At 36.2% G+C, this 15032-nt stretch overlaps 1 protein-coding gene across 2 annotated transcripts; it reads right to left on the bottom strand.

The window, feature by feature from the left end:
- Positions 1–1473: 1473 nt before the first annotated feature.
- On the bottom strand, positions 1474–6507 carry prdm8 (PR domain containing 8). 2 transcript variants are annotated; one of them, XM_015373596.1, is made up of 4 exons: positions 6111–6507; positions 4078–4305; positions 3639–3870; positions 1474–3401 (listed from the first exon to the last, which is right to left on the bottom strand). In XM_015373596.1, the coding sequence occupies exons 2-4, from the start codon at positions 4294–4296 to the stop codon at positions 2146–2148; spliced, it is 1707 nt and encodes a 568-aa protein (XP_015229082.1). In that variant the 5' UTR covers positions 4297–4305; positions 6111–6507; the 3' UTR covers positions 1474–2145. The 2 variants fall into 2 exon arrangements, with proteins under 2 accessions (XP_015229082.1, XP_015229083.1); XM_015373597.1 differs by having other exon boundaries at positions 4078–4302.
- Positions 6508–15032: the final 8525 nt, after the last annotated feature.

The raw sequence follows: 15032 nt of genomic DNA, 5'->3' as shown, positions 1-15032 counted from the left end.
GGTTGCTGAAAATTTGAAGTAATTCTACGATTGGCAAATAAGCAATATAAGAAAAGCAATGAGAGCGACAGATTAAGAACCATGTTATTAATAGATTTTTACCGGTTGAAGTTCTTTAGATGATAATTATAATAATCAGCGTTGGCTTTAGCCTCATCCTCACAGTGTCCATCTGGAATCACATAGGTGTTAGGTTTCAAGCTCAGACACATGAGCTGGATCCCTCTGTGACTTTAATACAACTTGAATTAATCTAAATCCACGTTAAAATTAATCAAAAGTTGCTCTTCCATAATAACACATCTTGCAATGCCATCAACCAAAAACACAAATAGAGGTCAGTCTGCGTCTGTTTTTGAATGTTTTCTTAGAAATGTGTATTTTATTGAAAGCCATATTTTCAGCTGTTTTTAGCCAGTTGGCTTTTCTTTTTTTTTCCTTTTTTTTTAAACCCCAATGGAATTTAATTTTAACAATAAGTAGAAAGTAATTTTACGGGCCTACAGATGGAAATTGAAATTAAATCCCTTTTGTAAAAACTTTTTTGTTTTGTTTTTTAAACAAAGAAAGAAGTTTTTCAGGTCCATTTAATGAAAGAACTACGATTTTTTGGGGGGGGCATGTAGTTCACCTGATGACCACTTGATGGCGACATTGAATCATTAATCACATGCCATAGTTTTCCGAAACGCTTTACATCAAGTCGGATTCCTTCTTTTTTCGTTTATTTTAGCCGTATGTCACAGTTGGTTTGGTCATTAGGCTATTCATTTGAAGAAAGATGCTTTTTTAAAGGTATTGAAATAACCAATACAACATACCGTAAAACAGGGGACTTTACTGTTAGAGTAAATTCAAAAGATATTATGTGCTTTTCTTATGCGCACCGTATATGAGGCACTATTTGTCCCATTCAAGAAAAAGAAAAATGAAATTACAAATACTTCAAAATTCAGAATAAATTACCTGAACTAGTAGGCATTTTTATTAATTTGTTTATTTTTTGCATTGAATAAGGTTGAATTTATTGCTGCCGAGTATTTTTAAAAAAAATCTAAAAAAGGGTCTATTACATTTCATTGTTTCATTTTTATTTCTGAAAAAAATAAATAAGAACGGTAATTTCAATTTAATAAATAAATTACTAATATTATGATTGTTGTTGCTTTTGTTATCATCATTATATATAAATATGTACATTTCCGTTATTCCAGTCATAATCAATGTTCCCATAAAATGAAAAATGTAAAGAAATAATAATAAATATAATAATATTAATTATTATAAGCTTAATAATTATAATATTCATTATAACAATAATAATAATGTGTAGGTTCAGTGTATGCTTATTGTATTTTCAGCAATAAATGAAAGCTAAATATATTAAGACTGCAATCTTTAGGATTCTGTGGGAACATTTTATTTCAATGTGTAATTTTATAAAGGTAAAAGAAAACAAGTATAATGCATATCATGTGCAAAAGAAATCATAAATTCAACAGATGAAAATAAAGCTATTTTATTGTCAATGCATTCAACATGATTAGATAAACTGTCAAGTAGTAAATTTCCGCAAAAAGGAAGAAACACTGAAACTATTCCCCACTGACACAAAATATTACATTTTGTTTTTCAAATAAAACAAATTATTTACAATGTGATGAATAAACTGCATCTTAAATTATTAATATTTAATATTACATGCACTCTGAAATATAGTCTCACATAAAATCCCAAATGTGTGTCCCTAAACATTGCAAACATGAAAAAGAAATCAGTTGCTGCGGTGTAAACCAGGACGAGTGACTACAATTGTAATTCATCTCTATATTTGAATTTGCATGATATAAAATACAATTTACTGTACATTTACACATATTCAAATCTTCCCTTATTCTCAAAGATTCAAGTGCTTCATAAATAGATTCGTTTATCATGGTTCAAAATGCTTTTGCTCACAGTCAAAAACATGTCATTTTGTACAGGGGGGAGGAAAAGTCAACAGACCAAAAAAGTGTCCAAGGTTTAAATAAGTGCAAGGGGTGTTTTTATGGTCTAAGTGGCCTATTTCCAGTAAGAGGTTTTAAATCCAATCCGGTTTTCAGTTCCTGGTTCTGCAAAAGTCCCTCTGATCATCTTAAAAAGTCAGTTGTGGGAAGTCATGTGACGTGAAAGGTGATGCCGCTCCCTGAAAGATTCATTGCAAATGGGGCACTTCAGTTTTTCCTCGCGCCGCCGTTTGACAAGTGGCTCCATGGAGTATTCTTTTTTGTGGTGGGATCGCATGTGGTAAACCAAGTCTGAGGTCATCCGGAAGGAGGCATTGCACTTAGCGCACCAGTTTTGAGCAGGCAGGCAGAGGGAGGTGAAGGAGGGAGGCAGCAACGTGAGCGCTGAGGGCATCTGAAGCTGGATAGGTCCAGAGTTTTTGGGCCAGAAGGCGGTGGTGTACACAAAAGGGTTCTGCTTGCCAATTCCGCCCGGCACGGGGCAGTTGGCACCAAGCTCTGCACCCTGCAGCTTGGCAGCAAGGTGGTCAGCCTGATAGAGTCTGTTGGAGGAGATGGTGTCGCCCACCGCTGGATGGCAGTCCAGCAGCTTGGGAGCCATCACCAGTGGTGAGATCTGTGAGAAGGAACGAGCTGGTTGGCTGAAGGCACTCTTCCTCTCTGAGCCGCTGCCACTTCCCTGTTGGCTGACTGAGGTGAACGCACTTCCCATGGGGGAGGTCTGGGGCTGTGTTTCAGAAAGCACCTGCCTGATGTTGAGGTGCTTCTCCACAGGGTTGCTACTTGGGCGACCCCCATCTTTGTTTTCAGAGTTGGAGTTCTGAAGGCTTTTATTGCCACTGTGTTGTTTGAGGTTCTGAGTTGACTTCTTAACCTCCGTGAATGCGCTGCGCTTCACCTCTCCATGCTCTGTAGATCCCGGTGGGGAAAAGGACCCGTGATTCTCCTCCAGGCCATACACTCCTCTGTAATTCTTCGCAGAACTTGCAAGCTCTTCCTTAGACTTGGAAAGGGGAAGGCCTGATCCTCTGGACTCCCTGTCCTCTATTTCCGAGAACTTTCTCTTCCCTGAGCTTTCACTGCAGATCTCAGCCTCCTTGTCACTTGGAGAGCTGCTCCGGTTCTTCTCCATATCCCGTGCCAGGTTGTGAAAGTCAGTTGAGGGTTTGTTGCTGTCGTGCGGACTGGTGAAGCCCTCCGACCGGCCAAGCTTTGGGCTGTTCCTGTTTGGAGTTGTGTTTGGTCGCTCTGTGCTGCTCTCTTTGCCAGGCTCCTTGTCAGCTTCAGTAATACTCTGCAGCCTTTTGGTGCAACGGAACCGGAGGTGAGCCAAAAAAGGGAACTCAAATTGGAATCGCTGGCTGCAGTCTGGACAGGAAAGGTGAGATGAACCTAGGAAGATGGGAAATGGAAAATCAACAAAACGCTAGAGAGGAATTCTGAAAATATTGATATACTGTAAATGTTATTCTCCTTTCTGTTATAGATGCTTCTCTGTTTAAATGATTATGAATCTATTGAGTAGGACATAAGGTAGCTGGTTGGGAGATTATCTAAATAGTTAAAACAGGCTGTGTGTTGTTCTAGAAACGGACCACCTCTGCACCAGACAGGCTTTATTTGGCTCACCTTTGCTCTTTGTTGGCGCTCGGCTTGAGGTGAGCAGCAGCAGGTCAATGAGGTCCTTGCCGTACCAGACCAACAGCTCCTCATCCTTCTCAATGCGACGAAGCGAACGGTAGAAGAGCTGGCCATTCTTGACATAGGCCTCCAGATTCTGCTCCTCTTTGTCCCGAGCAGACTGGACCAACCGGAGCCACATCAGGCCCTCTGAGGTGCTGTTGGCTGCAGAGGTGTCCACCTGGACCACAAAAATCATACAGGGAGTTTTATTAATTTATTGACTCAATATGGACAACAGATATGTGTTTAAAAAAAATCTCCAATAACTATTTAGTAAAAAAATAAAATAAAAATAAAGAAAGAAATAAAATAAAGAAACAGCATATAAGGATGAGTGAGTTTTATTATTATTTGTGCCTTTTATGACAATAGGAGGTGTACCTACCCTGAAGATGTAAGGTGCTGTGCGCTTGTCGGTGCATTTCAGAGCGATGAAGGCGATGCTGTCGTACAGCGACGTGTGGCTCAGCACGCACGGCCCGAAGATGGCGTTCTCCGGGATGTCGCACGTCGTGTAGACGCTCGTAAAAATGTCCGTCAGACACTGCTGGACTGCCTTGGCGTCCCCGTCCCACGCCAACTTCTGGGAGCTGGACTCTTCCATGTCACGCTGCTGGGACAAACAGAAAAACACGCAGGATTTAGAGTCGGTTAAACCGCAAGAGCGAAAACTCACGCAGCTTTTTTTTTTTTTTTTTTGCTTTCCAGAAGAAATTTAGTTTCAAATATGAGAAGAATGGGGAATATTCGCTCCACTGTCACTGATAAATGGAAATAAATTCCTCCCGAAATAAATCAAATGACACGAGAACCTTTTTTGTTTTGTTTTTTCCTCAACCGTTTTCTTTAATTTATTCAAACCCTTTATTTAGCTCAGAACCGCACCAGCATACTAATGTAGAGCTTTTAAAATATCTATTATTTATATTTTGAAATAAATAAAAAAAATATTATTATATTTGTGTTTTATTGGAAAATTACATTAAAATTACGAAAATCTTTAATTAATAGATAATGAAAATTATAACCTAATATAAATAAACATATCTTAAAATAAATCAATTATAATTAAATACTTAATTATTTTTACAATGCTGCTACTCTTAATTACCCTTTCCAATTTCATTGTAACCTGTTTTCTTTATAATGTCCCTTAAAAAAACAAAATATTTTCTTAATGTTTTTTTTCTTTAAGTCCATTGTTTCTTGAAAGGCATCTTGGACTTCTAAAAATTAGTTTTTAGATGTGTAAATTAAAATAGTGGAAAATAAATATGCAAAAATGATCCCTGTTCTCGTATTCGAGTCTCATAACCGTACTGTAATGCATGTGTGGAAGCTGCTGAGGTCCACTGGCGTGGGCATGTCCAGTGGGTTTCAAGTGGACCGTCAAAGTCAGCGGTTCCATGTCAGCCAGTCTTTCTCTCCTTCCTACAAGCGGCAGCGTATGTCGCTTCATTACCATAATCCAGCACTTTCCCCTCTGAGACTGTAATTAAAGCAGCACGACCAGTTAATTATTTCTTTTCTCCCTTTTCTAACCTCACAATGTGTGCGTTTAGGCGGCTGCATGTGGCTCCTCATCCCCTCCCTCTTTTTCCTCCAATCGATATGGATAAAATTACGCACGGAAAGAAGCGCCTGACGCACTGCTTTATGCTTCTAATGCAGGGCCAACAGTTCAACATCTACACTTTTTTGTTTTTCAAAATTAGGATTTCTTTACACTATATGTGAGAAGCTCCTCTTAATCAAGTTGGAACAATATTTATTTAAGAACACAGAACATTAAATCAAATAAACAAAACATTTATGAATGTTCCAGTTGTTATTCAGTAACAATAAGGATGGAGATTTATCCAAAACAAAGTAATGCAAGAAGTAAATAAAGAGAAATCTATTTTTTTCGTTTACACACCAATGGGATTTTATTTTTTACACCATTTAAAACACGCAGAGTGATCGGTTTATATATCCCCTCAGCTTTTTCTGCATGCTCGTATATGGGGAAATTGAACTTATTTTTTAAAGCAATTTTAGACGTTTTCTTTTATTAATTTAAAGTGTTTTATTGTCCAACAATGTTGCAGCCATTAAAGCGGCTCTAAGAGTTATGTTTCGATATTGTAAAAACAGATTTGTTTTATTTATAAAGCGTGCACAATGACGTTTTAAAATAGAAACAATAAAGAGCAGATCTTTTTTTTTATTTTTTTTATTTCCATAAAATGGAAAGCAGCCGTCCAACCAATCAAACCCGCCGCTGGTGGAGCGGGGGGCTTTATTTCCCTCAAACCCATCTGCCATCAGCGCCAGGCACAGCGCTGCCCTAAATCAGCGCTGCAGCTCAAACATCTGTGGGTCCCAGTCTCGTCAAGTCAACATATAAATAAAGGCCCGACCAAATCTCTAACCTACCTTTTGCTCGATGGAGAGGAGCTATATTCCACAAGCGAGGGGAGCGCGCTGACTCCAAACGCGTCTGAGAAATCAAAATTAGGGTTAAAAAAGAAAAAAGAAAAAAAGAAATGTTTTAAATATCCGGATGGCAGTCGGTGGAGGTGATGCTGCGCTCCCGGGCTGGTCCTATCAGAACATATCCCCCCCGGTGTGATGACAGTGACAGTGATGCTGCTGCAGGGATCCTCCCCGGCTCTCTCTGGCAGGGCGCACCGAGCTGGACGGATAAAGGCAGACAGAGAGTGAGACGGAGGGAGGCGCGCTGATGGGGCCCGCTGCTCTCTGGCTGACTGGCGCACAGACACACACTTTTTGTTTGCAGCACATAATCTACCCAATGAGGCGTGTCACTCTCCGTCTCCTCCCTTTAACTCTTCACTGGCCGACTGTCATTTGATGCGATTTATGGAGGTGCGCAGGGATAAAGAGCCCTCTATCTCACACACACCCGCCCCCTTTTCATTATTATTGTAATTCAAATCACAATAGTTGGTGGTCATACTGGGATAAAGTGACATTTAAGCAGTGGGATGTTGGGAAGGAATTAAAAGGAACTTGATTTAAGAAAAGAAAAACCATTATACTAGCAACCATTATCATTATATAGAAGTAGTAGTAATAGTATTTAAATTTGGATTATTTTTTATATTATTAATAGAACTTAGGAAGAATCGGATTTAAATTATCACCCTATAAATATTGTATTTATTGATATCTTTGTTATTGGAGCACAGTAGATCATTGAACATTTCTTTAAATTTTGTATTTTCTGGGCTCGCCGTGCGCCGCCTGAGCCATTTGGACGCGCGCTCAGATGTGCCGGACATCCAGGGGAGTTTGACCCACAGCGGGTCTCTGTGGCCGCTGACTGACTGACTGACTGCACTGTGCTCGGGTTCATTTAGGGGGCGCCAGTGTATAATGCGCGCAGACTGAGCGGCCGAGATTTGGATGGAGAGAGAAGCTGCAGAAACAGGTGAGAGTGAAATGATCACTGCTTGGAACTGAGAAACTTAAACTTTAGTGCATTTAGTTTAGCTTCAGATTTAATGGGATTTTAACTTTTCAGAGCAAAGATCAATCTTTTTCTAGAGTTGGTTTTGGTTAATGTATTGATAATAAATTTGAATATTTACTCCGCACCTGTAACATTAGCCTGTGATAAATAAAATAAAATAAAATAAACCTTAAGCATGTAACATAGTATTCAACTTCACCTTCAATGCATAAATGCATACTAAGCACAAAATCATATTTTATCAATCCTCATCTCAAGGCAGAATAAAGCCATTTAAAATGACACTCAGATATTCACTTTGCTCAACACATAAAACAGATTAATATAAATAAATAAATAAAAACTTATTTTTTTCAGCATTTTAATTATAAACACTTGACAAACATGCTTGAACTTTACTATGCATATTTGCTATTAAATGCTGGTTATAATATACTAGCAGCTTTAAATTGTAAATATTTATCTAAATAATTATCAGTATCATCAGTTGTAAAGTTGTAGCCAGTTAAAGAAAGGAACAAAGGTAAGAAATATTGTCTGTGATGCTGACAGCTTACAAAAAAATCATTTCCTTTTATTTTTATCTTCATTTAAAAAGAAAAGAAAGAGAAACCAGAGTACAGAACTACAAGTGTACACTGTTTGGGTATAAAAGAATATGTATAAATTCATATTATTATTTTTTCTTTTCTACAGGCTGACATGGCCCTTATTTTGGGATATTGAAAGACTTTAATAAATGTTTATATATTACTGTAATTTCTGAAGTATATATTGATTGTAGTGTTTGCAGTGAGTGTCTTTATCACTTTTCTGTTTTTAAATAATACTCAAATGTAATTTTTTTAAATTACAATAGAACAATCCTTTACTTGTAAATTAGCAGTTGAACTTGCTCTTAACCAGCAGCAAAGCGGTGAAGCCATACACGCTGAATACTAAACAAAAGTAGTCATATAGTATTAAAAATACAATTATAACTGCACAGCAGAGCAAAAATAGAGAATGTGGAAACAACCCTCTACACTTTTAATGAATATATAGTGAAACATAATTTATTTGAAATCTTGAAAATAGTGTAATTCAACACTTTTAATAGTGTAGAATTGAATAATTGAAGACAAATCAAAACTAAACAAAACCCCAAATTTAGTAAAACGAACATGAGCAAGTGGATATTAAATGTAAAAAGAAAAGTGTGTATGTTTCATTAGATGTTTCATATGGAGTAAAGAGTATTAATTAAAACTTGAGAGAGAAGGTTTAAACTGCTGTGTGGTCACTTTGGGAGGCTAACAACTGGAATATTGTGTTCAGGCTGCAGCAGCCTTCCTTGTTCCAGGTAGGAGGTCAAGCATTGGGTGCAGCATATTGTCCAAGAGAGATGTGAGGTTGACTAAAGCATCCTCCTGTCTCTCCCCTTTCACATTGGGTGAGGTGGACTTTTGATAGAACTGGCCCTCCTTCCTGCCTGTTTTACTCTCTGTGTGAATATTTAGGACTGTTTCCTTCCCTTTCACAACCTGTGCTACAGTTTTTTTTATTGTTTTTTTTAAGTTTTGATAAGTCTGATCAGGTTATGAATCCCTCGCTGTTTAAACTCAAAATTTCGACAGTATTTATAAAGAAGCTGCTGATGAGTAAACTGAAGCAGTTCTCACATATTAAAGTAACTCTGCATAAAACAAACCAAAAAATAAAAATAAAAAATCAGCTGAATAATTTGTCTCTGCCTATTAACTGGTGAATTTAACAAGTTTGTATCACAGACAGGCTCAGAGGTGTAAAACCAGCTGGTTCAGCTCAGTTTTAATCATACTTCCACTGAGAAGAAATCCTAAATCTGAACATTTGTTGTTTTTTAACTGACGAGCTATGATCAGTCCTAATTTTTCATTGTCTGTTTGTCTGTATAGGAGAATATTTTATTTTAATATTTTAATCTTATATAATTTTCCTAATATTTTATTTATTTTAAAGATGTATTGTCTTTGCCCTGCAGCACTGGTCAAAAGAAAAAAATACAAATGGACTGATTAGATCTGCTTTGAAAAAATAGATAAAACAAGTCCAATAATTCATTTCAATCTTAAACATAATGTGCATTAATTATTACTTTATCATTAAGCTCTTTCTTGGTTTTTTAATTTAATCTTTTTTTTACAGATGGCCTGAGTGTGATAAAGGCAAATTTGAGCTCAGATCATCCGGAGCATCCTGCCACGGACCAAGCGATCAGGAGTGCACTCCAAAATTTTGGGTGAGGGGAATGAAATGTGCACACAATAAAAACCCATCATGGATCAAACACAGTTGTCACAGTTTGCTGAGAGCTCCCGGTTTCTGGCCTCACACTCTGTGTTTGGGAGGAAATTTGGACGTTTTTCTCTTTAATATTCAGGGTGTTCATCAAGGCTTTCTGTAAAAAAAATTAAATAAAATAAAAAACAACAAAAAAAAAACTGATGGGTTATCAGATTTAGAGAAAAATTAATTTTATAACTTAAAGAAAACTTGCAGAGTATTACACTTTCAAGTAGCCTTTTAAAACAAATATCTGCTGAAATTTTATGAGAAAAATATGTTTTTTTAAAATATTGTAAATCACTGTAAAAAGGGTTTAAAAAAGGGTTTTAAAAATATTTATATTGATCATCTAAATTGACATTTTTTTTCAATAAATTCCATCCCAGAAAAATAGAAATGGTAGGAATTTTCGGATAGCAGGCAGTGAGACAAAGGGTGTTGTGATGCTGTGATTGTTTTTTGTTTGTTTTTAAGTCAGAAATTCACAGCTGAGGGCTCATTGTGTCTGTAAAGCATCTGGATTCATCAACACTTTGGATCATTTCTTTATCACATCCCCTCTCAAGTCATAATCACAACGAATTTACATTTTATTTGTCACAATCCTTGCATAGGGATTAATGTTTAAGAATGAAGAGATGGCTTCTGTCTAAACCTAACAGATAGGCCTAAGTGTTTCTGCTGTCACTTCAGATTCCAGAATAAGTTAAGACAGATATATTCGGTATTGACAAAAAAACATATACACAAGTCATTTGTTCATATTACAGTCTAAGGATTGGCTTAATATCTAATGGCATAAGAGTCTTACAGTACACCTGAATCAGCACATTGTTAAGCTACGGTTTGATATTGAAGTAGCTCAACAACAAAAATAAACAACTTAATGCTAAATGAAAATACACATTACAGAAGCAGGAACCAAAAAAATAAAATATGGTGTTTGTCTACCAGTATATTTACTGTATATGTAATTTTAAAACATTTAAGCTTTTTAAAACAGTATAGGACTTGACAATATTCTAATATTAAAAATAAAAATGAAATTGTCTCTTAATTTATAGGTTATGATACTTTTTGAACACCAGGCTATGATCCTTTGGGGGCTTATTTAGACTCTGGTGTTACATTGTGAGCTAAGTTAGGCTGTGCAAAGCAGGTGGATATAAAGGCTTGGATCACAAATATAGAATAACGGAGTTAGGATTTGCACAGTGCTTCATGCTTGATTAAAAACAACCTTAGGTTTTCATCATTATCTGTCAGGTTGGGTGGAGGTTTTGGAGGACCCAAATGCAGAGGCTGAAATTGAAGTGGGATCTTGTACTTTTGATAAATAGAAAAGGTGGCAACTGAGGCAAAAATTGAAAAAACAAAAAACAAAACAAGAAACCAGTAATCCAGGAGAATTCAGGGAAAACACACATGAGGAGCCAGGAAACAACAAGGAACCAGCAAACAGTGACTGAATGGGAGGTGAATAAATGGGAGACTGAAACAAGATCAGGCTAATCAGCAGATTGGGAGCAGGTGTGGACAGAGGAATCAAGAAGGGAGCTAGGAGACTGACACAAGAGGGCAACAGAGGGGAAACAAGAAATACATAAAAATAAAAATAAAAAGCAGACACAACTACAGTAACACACAATGGAAATTAAACCAATACCTAGAAAACACAGAATGACATTAATCCAAGTATAACTGAAAACTCAAAAAGAAAACTTAAACAGAAACAAAAAGTGCAGAATCGTGACAATTATCTGCAATTCTTACATTTGCTTGGGATGAAGGGTGGGGGCATGGCTAAGACTACTAATTTTGGTGCCTAGCTCTTTACCTTCAGTAATTAAACCAACGTGTGCACTCTCTTGTCAATGAGTAATGATTTGTATAGTTAACAAGTTTTTCATCTAAATGCAGGTATTTCTTGGAGGTGGACAATAAAACAGACCCTAAAATGGAGCCTTTAGGAATCCCACTTAAGGTTTTCTATGCATGACTTTTCAGTGTGGTTTGATTCAAATTATCCCTGGTCTGCCTAGCATAATATTAAACAATTAAGCAATAATAATAAAAAATAATAATAATAAGTTGTGTTTTCTGATCCAAAAATCAGATTGGTATCAGATTGGCTGATTATATCGGCTAATATCCGATACTGATATGATCCTACCCTTGAAGGAATTAACCGTATACCTCACCATGTGACTACAGGGATCATGCTTTACATAAACGTTGGTTAAAAAAGGTAACAAAATAGCATAGCTATAAATCATCACTGTGTGTGCTCTGTGGGATGACATATTTAAGCATTGCAATCATAATACTGAAGTTACTAGATTACTATTTCTGTGTTGCTGTTTATGATATCCATAAAAATAGAAATTACTTGATCAGAATGCTGGATTGGTGTCATTCATCTGATATCGGATCCAGCTAATTAGTTAATTTTGGAGCCGATATGCAATCAAAGTATCAGAATGGTAGATCTCTATAAAAAAATATCAAACACGTTTCTGTTTTTGGCGAATTCTGAAGTTTCTTATCTCTATAAGTTTAGTTGTTTTGAGATCTCTGTCTTTGTCTTTATATTTGACACCAAAAAACAGTGACCTTTTCACTTATTTATTTATTTTTGCACAACTCCAAGAAAATAGTAGTGTGTATTCAGTATACATGTAGATATTGCAAGAAATGCTGTTATACTTTATAGGGTATTCTGAGCCAGAGGAGATTGTAGATATTAAAATAAAAGGAGTAAAAAATGAAAGCTCGGACATCCCATATTTTCTGCTATTTAAATCAGACTTATGTTCTCTCACAATCAGTTATTCGTAATCAAGTGTGTTAAAAGCATCAGATTCGTTGTATAACATTATCAGTTAAAATGTCATCTGAGCAAAAACAAAAATCCTTCAATAAAAATTATATTTATGTGATATTTTTTATGGAAATTAGAAACCCTTCACAAGTGAATTTTAGATGTATGCCCTGTGAGTCTAAAGGGGTTTCTTTTTAGATTTTAATGCTATTATTTTCAGTTTGTTTTGAACAAAACTTGTTTATATTTTGTGTGTGCATTAAAAACAATAACTTGGTTTGAAAGACGGAAAATGGGATTCTTACTCAAACAAGGTGATAAATTATATTAGACAAATATGAGACAATAATTTAAAAGGTGATCCATATTTTTTAGATCTTCAGTTTTTTCATGGAGGCAATTTTACATCATAGCTGTGGAAAATAAAGTATGCTGAGAAAAATAATAATAAAAATAGGAGTGGGTGTAAAAATGTGTGTGGGATGGGGTTTATGGAGACACACAGGGTTCTTTAAGTCAAGTTGCAGAACCAAACAACTCAAACTGTCCCATCTCATCCATCAGCATTACAGAAAAGAGGTTACAACTGTCTCTGTATATGAATGCAGATCAAGCTGCAGCAATAGGAACAAAATGAGTAAACCACTGATATCAGTTGGTGTTGATGTTTGCCCCATTTTGTCTCAAAATAAACCCTCCATTAGGTCATGTTACAGGAAGCTTAAATGTTGCATGAGGTTAGCAGGTTGATAACCAGATCATCACGTAAACTGGGATGTTATGTTTCGTGTACAGAGTTTTTGACAGCATCATATTTGTATCATGCATCAACATGCGCTTTTTAATATTTCATCTTAAATTAAACATAACCTCAGGAACTTTGGAATCAAACTTTACCTTTCGTCTGCTCATTGTTACTACTAAATTCTGTGATGAGTTAATTCCCTTCCCTCTCATTGGGCAGATCACATGAAGCGGCAGTGACAGCAGAAGCTTTCTGCAAATGCATTTCAGCAGACAGGAACTGGCAGCACTGCGCTCCATCCCCACTGTCTTCCTGTCACTGAGTCTCATCAAATATTAGGCATGTTTTTTGTTCCTTGGATGGTGTGTGTGTGAGTGTGTGGCTGTTTGTGTGTGTTGTGGAGGAGCTTGAGAGGCCTTTGCATTGATATTTGATGATTAAACTCATTGCAGGAAAAGTATAGTTATTCAGTTGGATGTTAGAATCATCTGCTGTTAACAGTCTGTGCAACACAGGTGGTTAAAAGATCATAAGCTTTTAAAACTGATGATCTGATCATGCATTTTTCAAGTGAAGGAATACATTTTCCTTTAAGTTTTTCAAAAAGTAAAAAAAGCAAAGCTTTATAGGAGTGTTAATGTCTTGTTTGACATAAAATTTGACAGTTTTTGCAAACATTTCAACATCTTGAAAGATGTTGATTTTGTTTGCGGGGTTTTTTTGTTGTTGTTTTTTTACTTGTTTTTTCAACTGTTTAGTTGAGAGATTTTTCTCTGCCATCCTGACACCAAAACTCTCCTTGATTGTATTACTTTATGTCCAATAGACTGATTATTTCTATGTGTATACCAAAATATTCAGCAAAGTGGAATTAGAATATATATTTTTTTTATATAAACATCAATGTCTTGTTTTGACAGTATATCTAAAAACATCATTTCATTTTAAAAATGTTATTAAACAGCTCTTTACTGTAGCTCAGTCAGGGCAATTTCTACCAACTATTATTCAAATTAAGGCAAGAAAGGGGAATAAAAGACCTTTAAATAAGGCTCAAACTTTTAGAAACAACAGCTGGATTGATGGCAGACTTTTACATGGCATATCTACATTGAAATAATACATTTTAGAATAAATTTACTATAAAACATAGAGAGAAACCTTTTTTTACCAACAAACAACCAATGAACTGGACCAGATCAAGACCCTAAATAAAACCTCAAAAGTCAAGATATGCTTGATTATATGTGTTCTTGATTAATTAGTGAATACTCGTCAAAGAGCAATGACCTCCTGGAAAAATAAATCTAATCCTTTCTAGAATAATGAGCATATAAAAATCCTCTGCTAATAACTCATGGTAACAACATTACTTTTCAGTATCAGTGCTGTTTTGGCAGCAACAAGCATGTTTGATTTGGAAATGTTGGCAGCCTTCTAAAAATCTCTAATCTACATTTTCCATATAGATATCAGTGTTTCCCATAGGATTTTAGGAGACTGTGGTGGGAGATTCTCTGACCCTCGGGGGTTTTCATGTGTGCACATTTTTAAGCATGGTGTATCCCACTTAAAGAGGAACGCTGTTTTTTTTACATTGGGCCCTTGATTTTATGTTATTACATCATGTTCTACTCACCCATATGAGTTTTGTGTCATTTGGAGCTGTTCTGATGATATTCCGTTAGGTTATATACAAGTGACGTCTTCCTGTGGGCAAACGACTTGAAGGCACAAACTAAGCTGTTCATAATTTATCATTTATGGTACGCCAACATTTATAACATGTAGGCGAATCACTGTCCCCCAGACATCTGCGGTTATTAATGGGAAACACTGAATATTAAAGCCACATACTGTCACTTTTAAAAACTTGTTTGTTTCTTGTTCAAAAACATGGTCAGACTAAACACAGGATGGACAGATGGATGGGGACTTTGCAGTGGTGTTATCCATTCATCCACCCATCCAGCCATCCACACACCTGTC

Source organism: Cyprinodon variegatus, unplaced genomic scaffold (assembly GCF_000732505.1).
Source record: "Cyprinodon variegatus isolate N-32 unplaced genomic scaffold, C_variegatus-1.0 Scaffold89, whole genome shotgun sequence".
Classification (NCBI taxonomy): domain Eukaryota; kingdom Metazoa; phylum Chordata; class Actinopteri; order Cyprinodontiformes; family Cyprinodontidae; genus Cyprinodon; species Cyprinodon variegatus.
The sequence above is the reverse complement of the archived record's forward strand: the minus strand, read 5'-3'. Positions and strand labels throughout refer to the sequence as shown.

What these genes read in the sequence shown, in the direction of transcription:
- prdm8 (XM_015373596.1), bottom strand. Translation starts at nt 4,296, where the DNA reads ATGGAAGAGTCCAGCTCCCAGAAGTTGGCGTGGGACGGGGACGCCAAG. An exon ending in CAGCACCTTACATCTTCAGG is followed by an intron (nt 3,871 to 4,077) that starts GTAGGTACACCT and finishes TTTGTGGTCCAG; the next exon opens with GTGGACACCTCTGCAGCCAA. An exon ending in AGCGCCAACAAAGAGCAAAG is followed by an intron (nt 3,402 to 3,638) that starts GTGAGCCAAATA and finishes CCATCTTCCTAG; the next exon opens with GTTCATCTCACCTTTCCTGT.